The sequence below is a fragment of the Myiozetetes cayanensis genome, unplaced genomic scaffold (genome assembly GCF_022539395.1).
Source record: "Myiozetetes cayanensis isolate MyiCay16 unplaced genomic scaffold, myiCay2020 scf23, whole genome shotgun sequence".
NCBI lineage: Eukaryota > Metazoa > Chordata > Aves > Passeriformes > Tyrannidae > Myiozetetes > Myiozetetes cayanensis.
In genome coordinates, this window is record NW_026087445.1 from 10,816,092 (window position 1) to 10,832,505 (window position 16,414).

The window sequence follows — 16,414 nt, forward strand, 5'->3', positions numbered from 1 at the left end:
TTTAAAAAAAAATTAGAAAATGTAAGGAAAAAGATACGTGTAAAATGAGAGCGAATCATGGATGGCTTGAATGCTGGAGAAGACTCTTCACCTTCCTGAAATACTATAGTGACAATGTCATTTCCAATGTGTCGCTTCCTTTCTACCTGGAAAAAAAAAAAAAGAAAAAAAAGGAAAAAGAAAGAAAGAGAGACAGACACAAGGACTTAAAATACAAAAATAAATATCTTAACAATTCCGTGAGAGAATGGTAAAACAATATTCCTAAACTGCAAACAAAAAAATTACAGTCAATATTACTAAGGCCAATATAAAATTATTCCTTTACTATAAGCAAATCTACCTAGCAATGCCACAGTGGACACAAGAAAGCAAGTTCTAGAAGAGCAGATATTGCCTATTTTTTAAGTTAGAAAAGCACTCATCTTTTTTATAATTTACATAATTAATATTCACAAATTGGGTGTGAAGCCCTTAGCATTCCAAAAAAGCAAATCTATCACTTGAAATAAAAGGAAAAAAAAAACTTTGATGCTGAGTTATTCTTTAAAAATAAATATCCTGAATGGCCTCTGTTTTCTTCCGTTATTTTGTTATCAGGTCAAGGAAAAAGTATGGGAAAAGTGACAGAAATAAAAAAGGGACAACATAATGGGGTCAACTAAGTATACTATTATAATACATAATAAAGAGTAAACTGAATAATTTGCAAGTAATTTTAGGCAAATCATTATGAATGTATGATGTACAGTAAATGCATGTGATTACAAAGTATTTTTCCATCATATAATACAAAGAAAGGTTTGAGCAATGGATGACAGCACATTTGATCAAGTACCCAAGAACCCACCTATTGAACCTATGAGAATGGGACAGCAGTGTTTTAGTGCCTTAACATGCTCACAAGGGGAATTTCTTTCAAGCTGCATTAATTGCTTCCCGACTATGAGTTTTGTATTACACACATAAATATTCCTACAACGCACACACGACTAATTTCCAATTTTCCTAAATTCTTTGAGGAAATAATTGAAGCAGTGCAGCTCTTCAAATTGCCTGGACAGCAAAATACTCAATCACTTCTCAGTGAAGCAATTCTGACCTTCACAAGTATCTTTTGTACCTTAACAGAGATGACAGGATGCATTATTTCTAACAAACATCGCAAAATTTTCAGCATTTGGTATAATATTGAGAAAAAAATAGCAAAAGTCTTAAAGCCTACATTTGTAAAATATTAACAGGCAAGAAATCTCTTATTTCTTCTAAAGTTTTGGAGTTTGTGATTTAGTAAATAAATGGGGGGGGGGGGAAATAAAGAGAACCATGTACCTGTTGCTTGTTCTCTCTAGAATATGGTAGCATGGTTGAAACATGGAACATAATTTCATGCCCTTGAAAAACTGTATAGATGGAACAGGTTCCTGTTGTATCATCTGCAAAGGAAGACAACATTCTCAGCAGGAATATGTCCTCTAAGTTTTATAAAGAACAAAAGATATTTCAAGGTTTTTTACCAAATCTTCTTCAGTTATCCTTTTATTCTGATCCATTTTAGAAAATGTCTACACTGTATTTTTTATGTGAGTCCAAACCTAAGTTTGCAATTAATCTGCCTATTCACACTTAAAACCTATGACGGTCCTTCACCTACCCTCTTGAAATCGAACAGTTCTTCAAGCCATGAGGTCCTACCATCATGAAGCAAGTAACATGTCAGGTTAGTCTTCATTCCAACTTAAAACAAAACTGTTCACCTTGAAAATACAAGTCATATAAATACTTTCCTTTAACTGCACACCACATCAGTGACTTAAGCTGACCAGACTTCTTCCTGGTGAAGCAGAGCACTTAGCATGCACATGAGGAAGTCCATTTTGGGATTGTATTATGACTACAATATGTACAATATGCACATGCAATAGTGCCCCCTCGTTATTGCTTTAGATGAGTTCTTACTTTTAGTGTCCAGTCCTCCTCTGTAGCCTGTCCAGCCTTTCAAAGTAATTGTGTCACCCAAGAGATGCAAAAATCTTTGAAAGTTTTCACTTCCAGTTTCTACATGTGGGAGAGATAAATGTTAAAAAAAAAAACCAACAAAAAAGAACATATAGTTACAGAACTTACATAAAAAATAATCAAAATACACAAATAGGTACTGCTTCCAGGACACAAGGACCCAAGTTTCAGCTGAATTAGTTTCTCCTTATGTCATTCAAAACTTTCCTAACAAACAGCAACCCAGCCTTGCAGAATAGGCATCATCACGTGACATTAGAAAGTGACCTCTTTTGCTAACATCAAGACTACACTGTTCAAGTTAACAAGAGGAAGTGATCATGCTGCAAAAACGTAAGAGTGAAAGAACTACAAACAGTGAGTAAACAAGTTGGCTCCTACAACTGCTTTTTTTTTTCTAAATATTACATTGCATAGTCTAGAAAAGAAATTTCACTATCTTCCAAGTTGTAATAGTAGGATTCCTACAGCAACTTTTATAGAAACAGAAGGTTTTATGCTACAATTTTTTACCCAACATGAACATGAAAACCAACAAAACTACTGTATGTATAACAATCACCTCCCTTCCATCTTCCATGTGCAGGCACCATTTTCCATTTTTTCATTCAGGTGAATAAAACAATTGAGAAAAAGGTGAAAAACTCACCATTACTGAACATTTCATCATCTGTTAGCTGACCATCCTTAGCATAAAGGACTCCAAATTTAAAATTCACAGATCCCTGAGAAATAAACCCAAATATTATATGATAAAAAGACAAGCGAAAAGAAGACTTAAAAAATGTTTTCTCTAAGGACTTTTAGATATATACCTTGGTATACATCCTATACATGGGAATATACATTCTACACCAACTCCTAATACATAATAATTTACCTTCAAAGTTTTATGGTATAGCTTAAAATTAATAATCTGAGTTGGTGACATATTAAGTTGGTGCTTAAAATTATTTTTTTATCTCATATGTTAAAACCCCCACATTTTTTACTGTAATGAGCAATTGATTACTAAGTTGTTACAAATATGTCAGTGCAAATATTTCAAATACAAAGCTGTATTCATTGAACAGGTCTGTGAGCTAGGAGAGGTAAGTTTATATTTACCTCTTGCTCCTCAAGAACCAATAAATCCTGTAAAGAAAAACAGAATGTTTAGCCCACCGGCATTAAAGACAACACAAATAAAATTAACAACCTTATAGATATAAGTTTTGATTTGAAGTTGCCAGTTCAACTGAAAAAGACAGTTTAAGTAGTATCACATAATCCTACTCATTATTATCCTGCTACTGAAAGAAACAAATTAGTAGCATTTATACCTAATTACTTATATTTCCAGAAAACAATAAAGAAAAACAACCGAACAAAAAAAGTCCTACCTTTTGTATCTCAGGATGAAAAATTTCCCTTGGGCTCTTCTCAAATTTATCGAGACTCATAGCACTGAAATGCAAATGAAATACTGCTTTATAGAAGGGTAAGTATACATTTCAGCAGTGTAACATTAACTGGTTGCTGTTACAACTCATTACAAAATTAATTGTTCAAAGAGTCTCTCTTAGGTGGAAAGTTTTGTGGAACTGCTATTTCTTCCACAAAATACTAGCCTCCAAGACTTCCTAACTTCTTTTGGATTTTGAAAACAGAAATTAGTAAGAACCTGTGTTGAGATCAGGTTTAAACTTATTTACTTATAAAGGACAGAGCTTTATTTCAACAGCCTTCGCTATAGATTTAAACATAATCGTGGTGAGCATTTTAGAAGGACTCAATAATTGATTCTATTTCTTAAGCTTTTATTCTCTCTCTTCTAAAATAATTCAAGGCAAGCCAAATGAGAAATGAGAAATTCAGCATCTAATTCACATACCAAAGATCCATAGACAGAACAGAAAAGATATTTAAATAAGAAGATCAACTGCCTCAATAAACGGAACTATCTAATTCACAGCATTTTTCCCTAACTTATGTTTCTACATTTACTATTATTTTTACTCCCTTTTTTTTCCCCAAGCATTAAGTCATAGAACTGTGCAGCATGTCATGGAGTGCCAAATGCAGTTTGTGTGGGGCACAGTGAACTAACACGGAAGTCAAATCTTTCCATTGTTGCTTATGCTAGATCACAGTGCACACATGATTTGCTTTAGTACCTTTTGAAGGAGATTAAAATGTTCCAAATAATTTAGAAAAAACAGATGTAACATTGTAACCAAAAGTCTTTGAGACAGTCTGTACCTAGAATCACACCAGGTGTGAACACGTGTCAAAGGAATATCAGCCAGACCTGAGGGATGGCTCAAGGACGCTAAGAGCAAAAAAATAGTCAGGGAAGAGTTTTCAGCCCAAGTTGAAGTGGGCAGAAGGGGATGACGTTTATGCAGCTGATTGCATGTGGCACAGACCATGGAAGAAACTGGGAACAAGGTCTGAAACAAGCCTACATTTTTCTCTGTAAAATATTGGAGCATCACAGGATGGAACATGTGAGGTACATTTTCAGCCAAAAAAGTTATGACCTAAGCTAACAGATGATGAAGTTTCTCCACTCTGGAATGCCTGACCAAAAACATGTATGTGGGTGGAGTGGAGGGAGAGGCTGGGTTGGAAAGGGATGTTAGGAAGAGATACTTCAGAGACTGGTGGGCAGACATGGAAAATCAGGTACTTTTGCAGGAAAAGAATGAGGGCACTTAGGTCATCTCGATGAAGAACCTGAAAGACATTTGAAGTGTTTTCAACTCACCGTCTTGACATGCCAAAATGGAGCCACAGCCCAGGAAATCAGATTTAAGAAGTGAGACTCAGTGGTCTGATAGCGTCTCTGAAAAATTCAGTGGTCTGACACCTCTCATAAATCTTGCGCAGTAGTAGGAAAATCCAGATCTGGTGGCAGTGGCTTCACACCGCAATACATGCCCTGCTTCCAGAATTCCCCTCTCACACAGGTAGCATTAACCAGTGGTCTGGCTTCAATAAAGCAAGAGACATTTGTTCCTACTCTATACAGATTCCATTTAGCATGTCTTTTCTAATTAACTTGAAAATAGTCCCTCTGCTAAAGAAAAAGTGCTAAGAATTTTCCTCCATTTCAAGTTATCACTTTACCTATTACCGAACAGGCTTTAAAACCACTTTTTGCTGCCTTCAATGATTAAGATTTTCAAAACTGTTTTTACAAATCTATCATGAAAACCACGGAACACAAGTTCTGAATTAGAGGAAAAGGCATACCGGCAAATGTCTTACATGTTAACCTATTTGTCAATACATACCTTAATATAGATTTCACAGATAATGTTTTTGTGGGACTATAAGGGAGACATATTTTCTGAGTACCCTATAAAGAAGAAAAGACAGGATGTATTACAGGACATACTGACCTGTTAATTCAAGTAGGAGTATTAATAAAACAATTAAAATAAAATAAAAATTAAAAAATAAAAAAAAAAAACTGAGCTAGTTTTATTTCACTATATTTACTGATGGTTTGGAGAAAAAGTAATGATGCTGCAAAGGAAAAAAAAAAAAAAGAACCATGCATGTCTACAGGAGAGTTTTAAATCAATTGCTTAAATAAAAGGCTCTTATGGAACTTTAAGTGGAAAAAAATTAATTAAATAATATTAGCGAAAGCAGTCTCACACCTGCCTATTTTCTTACCACTATATAAGAAAATAATTGCCTAAATTGATCACAGGACATAATCAAAAACATTTTAGGCAACATTTCTAAAAAAAAGCAGAGTTGCAGGTAAGAAAAATTAGTGAATATCCGACATCACAGATTTCTGTCAGAAAGTTTATTATAATTTATCTACAAATTTAGTTTAATTGTATCTACTACTACAGTAGAATTATGTTCTTGTATACAATGAAATTATGCAATAAATACTGCAATTCTGAAGAAGAAGTGTATGATAAACATATTCAAACGAAACAAAAGTCAGAGCAGCAGTTAACTATTTGTTTCTTACTGTTTTTCTCCAAAGTATTGAATGATATTGAGGAATGCGCTGATTATTTTGGTCAGACAGCACAACAGACAGAAAGAAAGGATTCTTCTCTGCATCTGTACCTACGTAATTCTGATGAACTGTTAAGAGAAAAACAAGATGCAATATCAACCATAAAGAAGACATGCACACCCACTTACGCGCAGACTCAGAGAGACAGCTGTTAAATCTACGCATTCATGTAAAATATATAATTGTCTACATAACTGTTTTTATATATAGATGTGTTAAAAAAATCCAAGAGATAGGTACAGATTTCAAAGCCAAGAAGGTTTTCAAAACACGCCTTCTAGGTAGCAGAGGTTTCACTACTTACAGAAACCCAAATTAACACCACAGTTTTTCTGTATTGAAATAATAGCTATTCAAAGCTACATTACATTTTCATAGATTCAAACTCCAATCCGTTCACAAAAAACAAAAATTACCTTTCCCTAAAAAATATTTGAAATACCATCTTGTATGATACTCTGGGTTTTCCAAATGCACATCCGTTCTGTGCCATGTACCCGGTGTGTAGTCTGTATTCTGAAATAGAATTGAGAGACTGTCACATTAAACACCAAGTGAAAAATAAAGACAAAATACAGGCAAAATCCGAGACTGGCTGATTCATCTGAAGTCTTAGCTGTACACTACTTTTTAAAAAGCAAGAATTATTCTGAAGTCAGTTGGTGTGTCGCTGAAATTGAAACTTTTCCCTCTCCTGTTCTCTTTTTTCCCCATTTCTTTCTAAGTAACTGCAGACTTATCCTAGTATACCACTATCACAGGCAATGGCTTAGAATTTCAGTGAAAAGAAAATATTTCAATGTGGAATTTGAAGAAAAACATTCTAAAACTTAAAAATAAATAAATTAACGAATGAAATTCTACATCCAGGTTTCATTCACTCAGTTCTTCCCAAAATAATCCCTAAGGACTCCTTGCTTGACCAAAGCATGCTTTAGAAGTTCTTCAGTGTTGTTTCTGGATTGGCCAGTTAAGGTAAATTCCCAAGCATCCCTCCAGTCCTTTTCCACTAAGGATTACCATATGCAAAGAAAAAGCCATTCTAACTATTCATTCACTATGTGGCCAATCATTGCCCACTCTGGGAATCTTTCTGTGATACAAGCTAATCAGCTTTTGAACTACATGAAACCCAACTAAAAAAACAGAGTATCAAACATGACCCCACAGAACATCAATGCAGAATAGTTAGACTGCTTTAATTTCTGCAGCCAGCGCTGATGCAAATAGACGATCAGTAATAGTTTGCCATTAATATTAGTTCAATACAAATTTACCAAGACCTTACATGTATTTCAAGAATATGAGGTCTTCTTCCTTTCAATATTAAGAATGGTATTTACAGACTAAAAGGTTTTGCAAAGGAAGATAATACACGAAGATAAGCGGAAACCTAAGTGTCACTGGAGTGGTTGCAGGGACACACTGTGAGTTTAGCAGTGCAGGAAGCTGGAGGGAATGACTCTCTGAGGCTCCACTCAACTTCTTTATTTCTTATTTAAAGATAAGCACAGCTGCCATAAGACAACTAGGGGGACAAAAATGAAGGTGTAACTTCATCATGCCAACAAACTTAAAAGCACAAAGGTCAGCTTGAACATAGTTGTATCACCAGGACACCAGTATAAAGTCACAAATTAGAGACTATGAAGTGTCATTCAGAGGGTTGATATTTTTCTCCTATCGTGAACTGGTGAACAAAAACGTTACCAAAATGAAACAAAATGCCAGCTTTTCCCTTAGACTACATACTCTTGAATGAAAAGCTAAGCTAATCTGTGAGAGGGAAAAAAACACATCTTACTCTTTTTAGACTCTTACATTCTCATATTATTATTTAGCATTTTTGGTGTCCTCTTTACTTAGTAACTGACTGCAAATGCATCTTTCATTGCTGAAGAACTACTAAAGCTGAACTATTTTTTCAGCTTTCTGTGAGAATTTTTAGCCACTTACCTCACCAGAAGAGCCGTTTTCCACACGGAACCGCCCAGCTCTTTGAATGGCTCCATCAGCATCACTAGATATAAGCTACAAGAGAGTTTAAGATAGAGGTTCTAGTTCTAAAAATAGCCATACCATCAGCGATCAAAGCTCACTACCATTTCTTCTTGTTCCAGACATTACATAACTGCCCAAAGAGAAGAGATCAGCCCAGCTATTTCCAGTTTGACTACAGGCTTTGAATGACCCAGTAAGAACTCTGTGTAGGCACAAATGCATAAGAAATTTACTCTTTTGCTAGATCCAAGTACCAAGGAGAAATTCTCCTGTCTCAGATTTTGGCTGCTGCAACAACACACAGTACTCCTAAAGAGGGACTTTGTTCACCTTCCCGAAATTGATCTTGAAGATTGCTCTTTCAAAAAAAACTGGGTCTTATAGACATGATGATTCTTGTCCTCTCAGCTTTACAAAGCCTAAAACTCTACTTGTTGGTAGCATTACTGGGACTAGCAGGTTTTTACTGCTTTTTATTTATTGATGTCTTCATTTATTGATATTTTCAGGAGACAAAGAGAAACAAGAATCTCCAAACACAATGCTCAGTGATGATGCTGAACAACATAAGGTACAGGAGACGTCCTGGTCTGTTTCCAGCATTAACATCAGAAACTAGGGTTTGTTTACAGCTGAAGAGTTCAACAATTTCATAAATACTCTGGAAAGGCTGCTTGGTCTTTTTATAAGGGAACCCAGGGATTCACAGAACACTGAAACTCTCTCTGTTGCTAAAGAAGCTCTTGAGAAGATAGTACCGCTTAGGATCTCTACAAGAGAAGAGGAGGAGAATGCTGCCAATGATATTGCATGTTACTCCTCCCTAAACTGTAAAAAGGGTGACTGTCACATATCATACCAAATTTATGAAATGGGATCTGAACAACAATAATTCCTTGTTTCCCTCTAGCAATCTATGTTATTCTAGGATAATACCCTCTTCACTTAGTAGGAGAGTTATCACATTTTGAAGTTTTCTCCTTACTTTGAAGCAACCTGAGACTATGTCAGAAATAAACTAACATGGCAAAACCTCCAATGCATCCTGGTGCCTTATATAAACTGTAAGAGAGATTATATGGACAAATGGCAGACAGTGGGAAAGACGTAAGAAAAAGAGACAAAATGCTCTTGAAAGAATTGAGCAACTAAGATGCTACTGTGGAAAACATTAGGTAAGAAAACTTAAATACTGAAGATTTAGAAATTTGAAAGGGCAACAAGAACCTTTAATTGTTTGTACTTCAAAAGATAAAAATTTGATAAAATACCAGCAGAATTTTAAGAAAACCAACCAAAAGACAAGACCATTTGTGCGAGCTTACTGTGAATTTATAATTACAAATACCTTTTTCCTTTCCAGCAAAAGAGTCAAAGTATTAGTAAAGAAAGAGCCTCTTAGCAGAAAATGGTTCATTTGTATTTTTTTATTAAAATACCGTATCTGTTATGTGGAATGTATGGAAAGAAAAGAAAGATACCTGGTGTTCTTGTAATGCAATTTACAGCAACTAAGCCACCAATTTACACCCAATTTACATACATAATAATAAATATACTACCCAAGAACTTTAAATTACAACTACAGCTAGTAGAAAATTTGTGATTTCTTCCCACAGTAAGAGAACTGGAGTTCATTTTCTTTACTTCTCACTTCTGCTTTCCTACAGTAATTTATATAATTTCATTATGACCTTGTAATCAGTGATACTATTTTAACTGCTGATATACTGCTATTTTCACAGCAGAGAAGAAATTTATGTAGGAGAAAAACGAAGTGCCAACTTAATCTTTGAATTTTAATAAAATACAGGATAACGGATAGATTTTAGGGAACCATTTTCAATATATTTATTCTAGTTCTTTTAGTTTTAAACCTTCTCCCACTACTGAGGCCTGTACATATAATGTTACATACATTTGTACACATGTGAGCATGCACACAGTTTATGACTTACATAATAGGAACTACTTCATTACATACTACCCTAATATTTTGCAATCTTCATCTTATAAGAGGAAAAAAGGCTCAATTTCATCTGGAGGTAAACACAATATTTATATAACCCTTTCTGATCTGTTATAATGAAATATTCATAAATAAAGCAGTAAAAATATTTCCAATCACAGGCCTAAAATATCTATTCTGAAGCCTCTTTTTATTAGTCTACAACTTTCAAGTCCAGATTAGGAAGCACGTTTTCCAAACTAAATTCAATTTTTTTACCTAGAAATGAAAGGTATTTGAGCTCTGTGTAAGGTGATAAATCAAAGGACAAACTATATAAACTTACAAGCTCCACAGATCCATAATGCTTTCTGCTAAAGTCTCCACGTCTGCAACCCAGATCTTCAGAGACAGACCTGGAATAGAAATGCTTCATCAGTGTACACAGATCAACTGGACTTAGATTTCCTGCAATGCACTACCCTAACATTAAAAAAAAAATCATTCCTGCTGAACGAGGTTCACAGTGTATGAACTTCTCGCTGCAGAGAACACTCTTTACAGCATACACAATCTCCAGCAGCCATTGCAGTCTGGCTTTCACATTACCCCCAAAGGAAAAGAAATGTCTGGGTCTTGACTGGAAGTAAAAGTTACAATTAAATTAAATATTTAGGTATGATGCAATCAGAGTTTCAAAGTGGGTGGTGGTTTATAACCACATTTGAAAATCTAAGGGAAGAAAAACCTATAGTAAACTTAATGCTTCAAACAGAACAACTGCACTATACTCAATAAGACCACACTTTGTGGTTTGTGATTGTCACAATCACTGATTTTTTCAGTCTCTTTTCAGCCTCCACACAAAGAGAAACTAAACCACTTAATTTCTTACACTTAATTCGTAAGTGTAAGAAAACAACAGCATATCATAGGTTTCCTTCCACCACCTTAACAAAGACAGAATTATCAAGCAAGCCAATATAATCCTAGAATACGAAGTCTTCAACCAGTTCCTCCTGGCTTGTTAGTGTAAGGTCCAGCGACACACCTTTCCTCATTGGCTTCTCCACCACCCGATCCCTTGTTGCACAAGCAAAGCTCTGTTGCTTCCTGAGCAAAAATGACTGTATACATCTAGTTTGATTCCTCAAGGAAGTGAAGCCATTTGTTCATTCTCTGACACTTGGAGGGCATATGCATACATGCCACAGCAGCAGTAATACAAATGACTTGAGGAAAACTGCCTACAAGAACTGAGGTCAATCCACATTAGATGTAATTTTTACAAGCTCCAAAGCAATCACTCAGTTGGAAGCATTATGACCTAAATACATAGACAATGATATAAGCTTTCTGCATGTGGCTGCCTACACAGTGAACTTATGTTTGACTGGGGACAGTTATTAATCACAGCTTTCCTGAGAACTGGCCTGAAACACCTTCCAGGAAAAGAGTAAATTTCCACATCATGAATCTGCACAGCAGAGATGGGAAAAATCTGTGATAAAAGAAGAAATTGAGCTTGGGTCCTGATCTAAAAGCCCTTGTTTTTAAAGCAGCTCCAATTTAATCTCATTTATGATGTACTGTTTGTAGATAAAAGTATTTCAAGCCTTACCGCACTTGATATTAAACAATAAGTGTTAAAACCTGAAGTTTAAACAGCTTGCACTCTAATTGAAAGTAACAGCAATACTCCTTTTTTCCTCAGGGCAGAGCAGAAAGTAGACAGAGACAAAAGGAAAAGAGAAACAATTTTAAAAAGTTAAGAGATACATAAATTACAAATGAGCCGCAATAACAGTCAGTTCCTGTGAGTAAGGTTACTTCAGGTTGTCATCTGAAAAAAAGAATGTCCTGAAGATGGAATTTTCAAAATCTCTACCTATCTTTTCACATTTGTGACTCCACCTTAGTGTTCTTAAGTCACGAAGTCTGAGCATCCAGGAGTAGGTTCCAATTTTAAGCCATCACACACATCGCAAGGACTTTATGTCCAGTATTTTTATACACCTACCACTACTGCTCTGGGGCCTTTGAGTGAACCTTGCCATGCAACAGTGCCGCGATATCGCACAGAAGTGGTAGCCACAACACTTAACAGTTCCTTCTGAGCCTGTGACACAAAGAAGATGGCCCAGAATAGTGAAAAGACTGAATGTACCTATGAGCTGCACATCTCAAATAAATTTATGTTACAGTTACCTTCCACTTTATGTGGTTTTGCAGCAATAACTGACATACTCATTTAAAGTGTATTTGGATAATCTCTTTTCACCCTACTCCTACATGCTATTTACAAGGAAATCATGCATATATTACATTTTCTTGCAAATGCATCATCTTCCTCCATCAACTGAAGGAAAATATAAAAAACCCCACACTAATTCAGGATTGTTTGTAGTAAAGAAAAATATTTTAAGCTATTACTCATGAGCTCTCATCTTTTTCTCTCAGAAGAAAGCACAAATCTGGCTAAAAAATCTTGCCTGAAGTTACTAAGACTGGGTAACATAGAAGTATTTAAAGATCAGTATCTTTACAGACAAAAGTAAGGATATCACCTTTTCTTTTCTCTTCCAGATATAACAGAGAGTTTAGTTTTGCATGGGCTGAAAGTGATCCTTTGCCTTTTCACACACCTCTGAGGGAATTTGGAAAGTTCAGATAAAAGCTAAAATGTAATAATGTACTGAATGCAGTTTTTAGACTTCCTGCATTTTGAGACAGACAAAATTTCTCAGATGCTTCACAGAACAAATGGAATGCCTCACTTGCAATATATTTTAAGGCACTGTGGGTTTTCTAGAATTTTTTACTTTTGCAGAACCAGTTAATCGTAGTAGCACTAGCATTTTTTTGTGTGCTTCTTCTCTTCTACAAAATCTGTTTTTGTGACTAGGTGTGCTAGTTGCCTTAGAAACCACTGTAAAAGCAAATCAGATCAATAAATACTTGGCACTGTCAGTACTGCTGGCAGACATGTGGACAATCCCAAACACAAATATAATACAAATCAGAAAGTCACCACAAAGAGTATCTGGCCTATTGTGTTTTGAATGGAACCATCTCCACCTGGATAATTTGTACAGATTTTCATCGGTCATGTAACAGCTTCGCAGAGCAGCAGAAAAAGCAAGCTGAGCTGTATAAAACTGAACTACTTTATGCCTTGTGGCAAAGCTACCCTCAAAACACATGAAACCCAGGGGAAAATGCCATCTTGTGAATTACCTGCATGATAAAGCCAGGGAGTTATGGAGGCATTTGAGAACTATCTGCATACACAAGCTAAGTCACAAACCTTATTTTGGTGCTATTTCAGCTGAGTGAAAGTCAAACTCTCAGAAATAAGCATGCTAAGATCGAAGCATATTAATGCTGCGGAGATAAAGTCAGCAGCTAACAAAAAGCTTTAAAAAATAAAACGCAAAACTAGTATTCAAACCCAAACATAAGGCACAGAAATAAGAAATGGATATAGGCATACAAGACATGTATGTGCATACAACACATGTATGCACTGATGTAACAAAATACCGGTTATTGAGTTAAAGAAGGACACAACATGAAAACCATTTACTCAGAAATACAAAGTGCCAAAGTAAAGAGCCTGGTCTAATATGAACTAAGATCATTAAGATACATACCAACAATGACTACTGCAGTAACATTTCCCAATCAGAGAATCAAAACAACAGACAAAGTGAGGTGCAGAGTTAAGTTTGGGTTGTTACATAAAATTTTTTTTTTTTTCCCCTCAACATGGAAAAGATGGTTGTCCTCCACACTCTCAGGTGTTCCCAACATTTCTTCTAGCAAAGTTCTGGAGGCAGGTTAGTTCAAAGAAAGGTTCACCATATGATGACCATGAGACCATGACAGGGAGGATGCCGAAGGAAACCCACTGATATATAAACTTGTGGTTTATCTTCACTTAGAAATGCAGAGCTCTTCACAGCTGGTGTGATGCCTACAAACTATATTCTCTACCATACGAATATATCCTCTATTCCAGATTCTCAAAGAAACCCTTTTTATCTAAACAATTTCAGTATGTTTATTAGATTTTTTTAAAAACATTTCCATAATGTCAATCTATAAAGTCGCTGCCTTTAGGAGGCACTCCAACATTTCACATTTCATCAGATTTGCTAGTGACAGAATGACAGGGAGCAGGGCTGTATTAGAGTTCTAAACACAATGATAAGCACAGACACAATAATAAGCACGCAAACAGGAGCCAATGGCAGTATAAATAAATAAAATAACAAGGAGACAGCACTGTCACATTCTGCAAGGAAACTGGAAGAGGCTGAACATCACTATTCATCAGGTCTTGAGATGAGTTACCGCAACACCACAGCCAGCCTCTAGCGCAATCTCACAGTCACAGACATTTACGGTGACACAGGTGAAAAAAAAAGATGTGATAACCTTGCGTGCCTTGTAAGGTGAATCCACAGGACTCCATCCCACCCCAAACACCTAAGATCTACTCCTACTAAGGTTACATAAATTCACAGACCTAGAGAGACAGGGTATATTCATCAAGTGATGCAGAGAACATTAGGAACAAGCAAATTTCATTGGAGAAACAATCTATATTCTTAGACCACATGATACAGAGGGAAAATACAGACAAGCTCAGAAAACACTTGAAGAACAGTTTACGCATCAGAAAGGTTTATGCTCCAATCCTTTCCACACTCCAATAATTTGAGGAAATACAGTGTCTTGCCACAAACTACACCTTTTGGTATTAAAAGCGTTTTTCTCACACTGCTCTTACCAATTAAAAAACCTGAAGCATATCTAAACAAATTATTAAAACAAGAGTGTTTTAATATTAATATTCTAATCCATTTGTGTCCCCAAACTACCTAAAACATACCTAACTTTCAAACACACTAGCAGTCCTTTAAAAAATCAAAGTAATACCCAATAAAAAATCAAAGTAATACCCAAGCTAATCTCTGCTTCTTCTCAACCTATTTCATAAGTGTCATGTGCTTTGTATCAAGAAATTAAAGCAGAATCTCACACCAACGTAAATGCAACAACCTCAGACAACCTCATGAAAGTTAGGCATCGTAGCCTCAATTTACGCATAGGCAAGATTTACATTATCACGCTATTTGCATAAGAGCATATACTCCCTGAAGAAGTCTTGCCTGCATACCTCCTTGGCTCTCTGTTCTTGGTTACCACAAAGATTTGTACTCAACTCTTTGACACATCACATCAGCTAATTTAATTGATTAACATTAAGTTGATTTAACATCAACTGTATATATTAATCTTTTTCATCGAATTACATCCTTTCTCAGTCCTGACCTGATCTACTACATCAGAAAAACTGTTACTCCAGTTATGACAGTTTTAGAGCAGTTTTCATCCTATTAAGGTGAACTGCCAGCACCAAAGAGCTTAATTCCTCAGTGGCTCAGATCACTTTGGTTTAATTTCAAATTTACTTATATTGCAAAGTGTTTAAATACAGACGACCCTTCACTGACATGAAAAAAATTAGCTCACGCTCATTTTTACAGTACCTAAGGTACACTGCACCTCCCCCTCCTCTTTGTCTAGAAACAAGTGCTCTTCTATACACGAACAGTAACGACTAAGAGGAGACAGGACTAGCTTCCTCCCATTTCAACAGAAACTCCTACAAACTGTAACAGTCCTGAAAGTTGAATAACGAAGCACAAACATATTTACTGATCTAAATCTAGACAGTTTTAGGATCCCAGTGTCAAATCACAAGTTTTGTCTTTTAGAAGTTCGACACTGGAAAGCACTTTACTTGGGGGCAGAAGGGTAGTGGCAAAAGGGGGTGAGTTTGCAGATTGCACCTGTGTGATCAGAACGACACACCGTGCCTACCTTCTGCCTCGCCATTCTCCTCACATTCCACATGTTTACTTGCCAGCATCGGTCAATCTATTTTCATCTAAGAAGCAGTCGCAAGTACAAGCGCACTCAGCAATCGGATAATTGCAGAGACATCCTAGGGGTAGCTGCTTGCACGAGTGCACCGCTGAATAAGCTCCGAAACCGACTCCGAAGACTCCGCTCACGCCACCTGCAGCAGCTCTGAAGGAAGTGGCTGCAGCTCGGGGTCTCCCGCCGTTGCGCTGCCCGAGGGCCGCCCACCCGTTCGCGCGACCCCTCCGGCCCCGGCCGGCGAAGGCAAAGTGCCGCCTCTCCCCCACGGCCAGGGTGGGTTCGCACCGCGCCGCGCCGCGCCCCGCCCGAGCTCAGCCCCCGCCTCCGGTACCGCTGAGTGAGGCCGAGGAACCGGGTGGATGCCGCGTCTGCGCTGCTCAGCTCCATGCGGGCGGCCAGACGGAGACCTCACCCCTCCAGCGTCGCTCCCGCAAGTCCGTCCCGCGCGGGAGAGGCGCCGG

General features: G+C 36.7%; 1 protein-coding gene across 4 annotated transcripts in view; it reads right to left on the reverse strand.

Annotated features, from left to right (window-relative positions):
- GARNL3 (GTPase activating Rap/RanGAP domain like 3) overlaps window positions 1-16,414 on the reverse strand; it is a 42,285-nt gene extending 25,871 nt beyond the window's left edge. For 3 of the 4 annotated variants that reach the window (XR_007629441.1, XM_050320056.1, XM_050320057.1), the window contains exons 1-12: window positions 16,285-16,414; window positions 10,345-10,414; window positions 8,006-8,080; window positions 6,466-6,565; window positions 5,999-6,117; window positions 5,298-5,362; window positions 3,402-3,465; window positions 3,127-3,153; window positions 2,669-2,744; window positions 1,960-2,058; window positions 1,333-1,436; window positions 38-146 (exon numbers count right to left, since the gene is read on the reverse strand). Coding sequence is in view for 3 of the 4 variants with exons in the window: in XM_050320056.1 (XP_050176013.1) it covers window positions 38-146; window positions 1,333-1,436; window positions 1,960-2,058; window positions 2,669-2,744; window positions 3,127-3,153; window positions 3,402-3,465; window positions 5,298-5,362; window positions 5,999-6,117; window positions 6,466-6,565; window positions 8,006-8,080; window positions 10,345-10,414; window positions 16,285-16,340 (964 nt within the window). In the remaining variant the exon portion in view is untranslated. Of the gene's footprint in view, window positions 1-37; window positions 147-1,332; window positions 1,437-1,959; window positions 2,059-2,668; window positions 2,745-3,126; window positions 3,154-3,401; window positions 3,466-4,768; window positions 4,928-5,297; window positions 5,363-5,998; window positions 6,118-6,465; window positions 6,566-8,005; window positions 8,081-10,344; window positions 10,415-16,284 lie in introns of those variants that run through there. The other variant, XM_050320058.1, reaches the window with a different exon arrangement.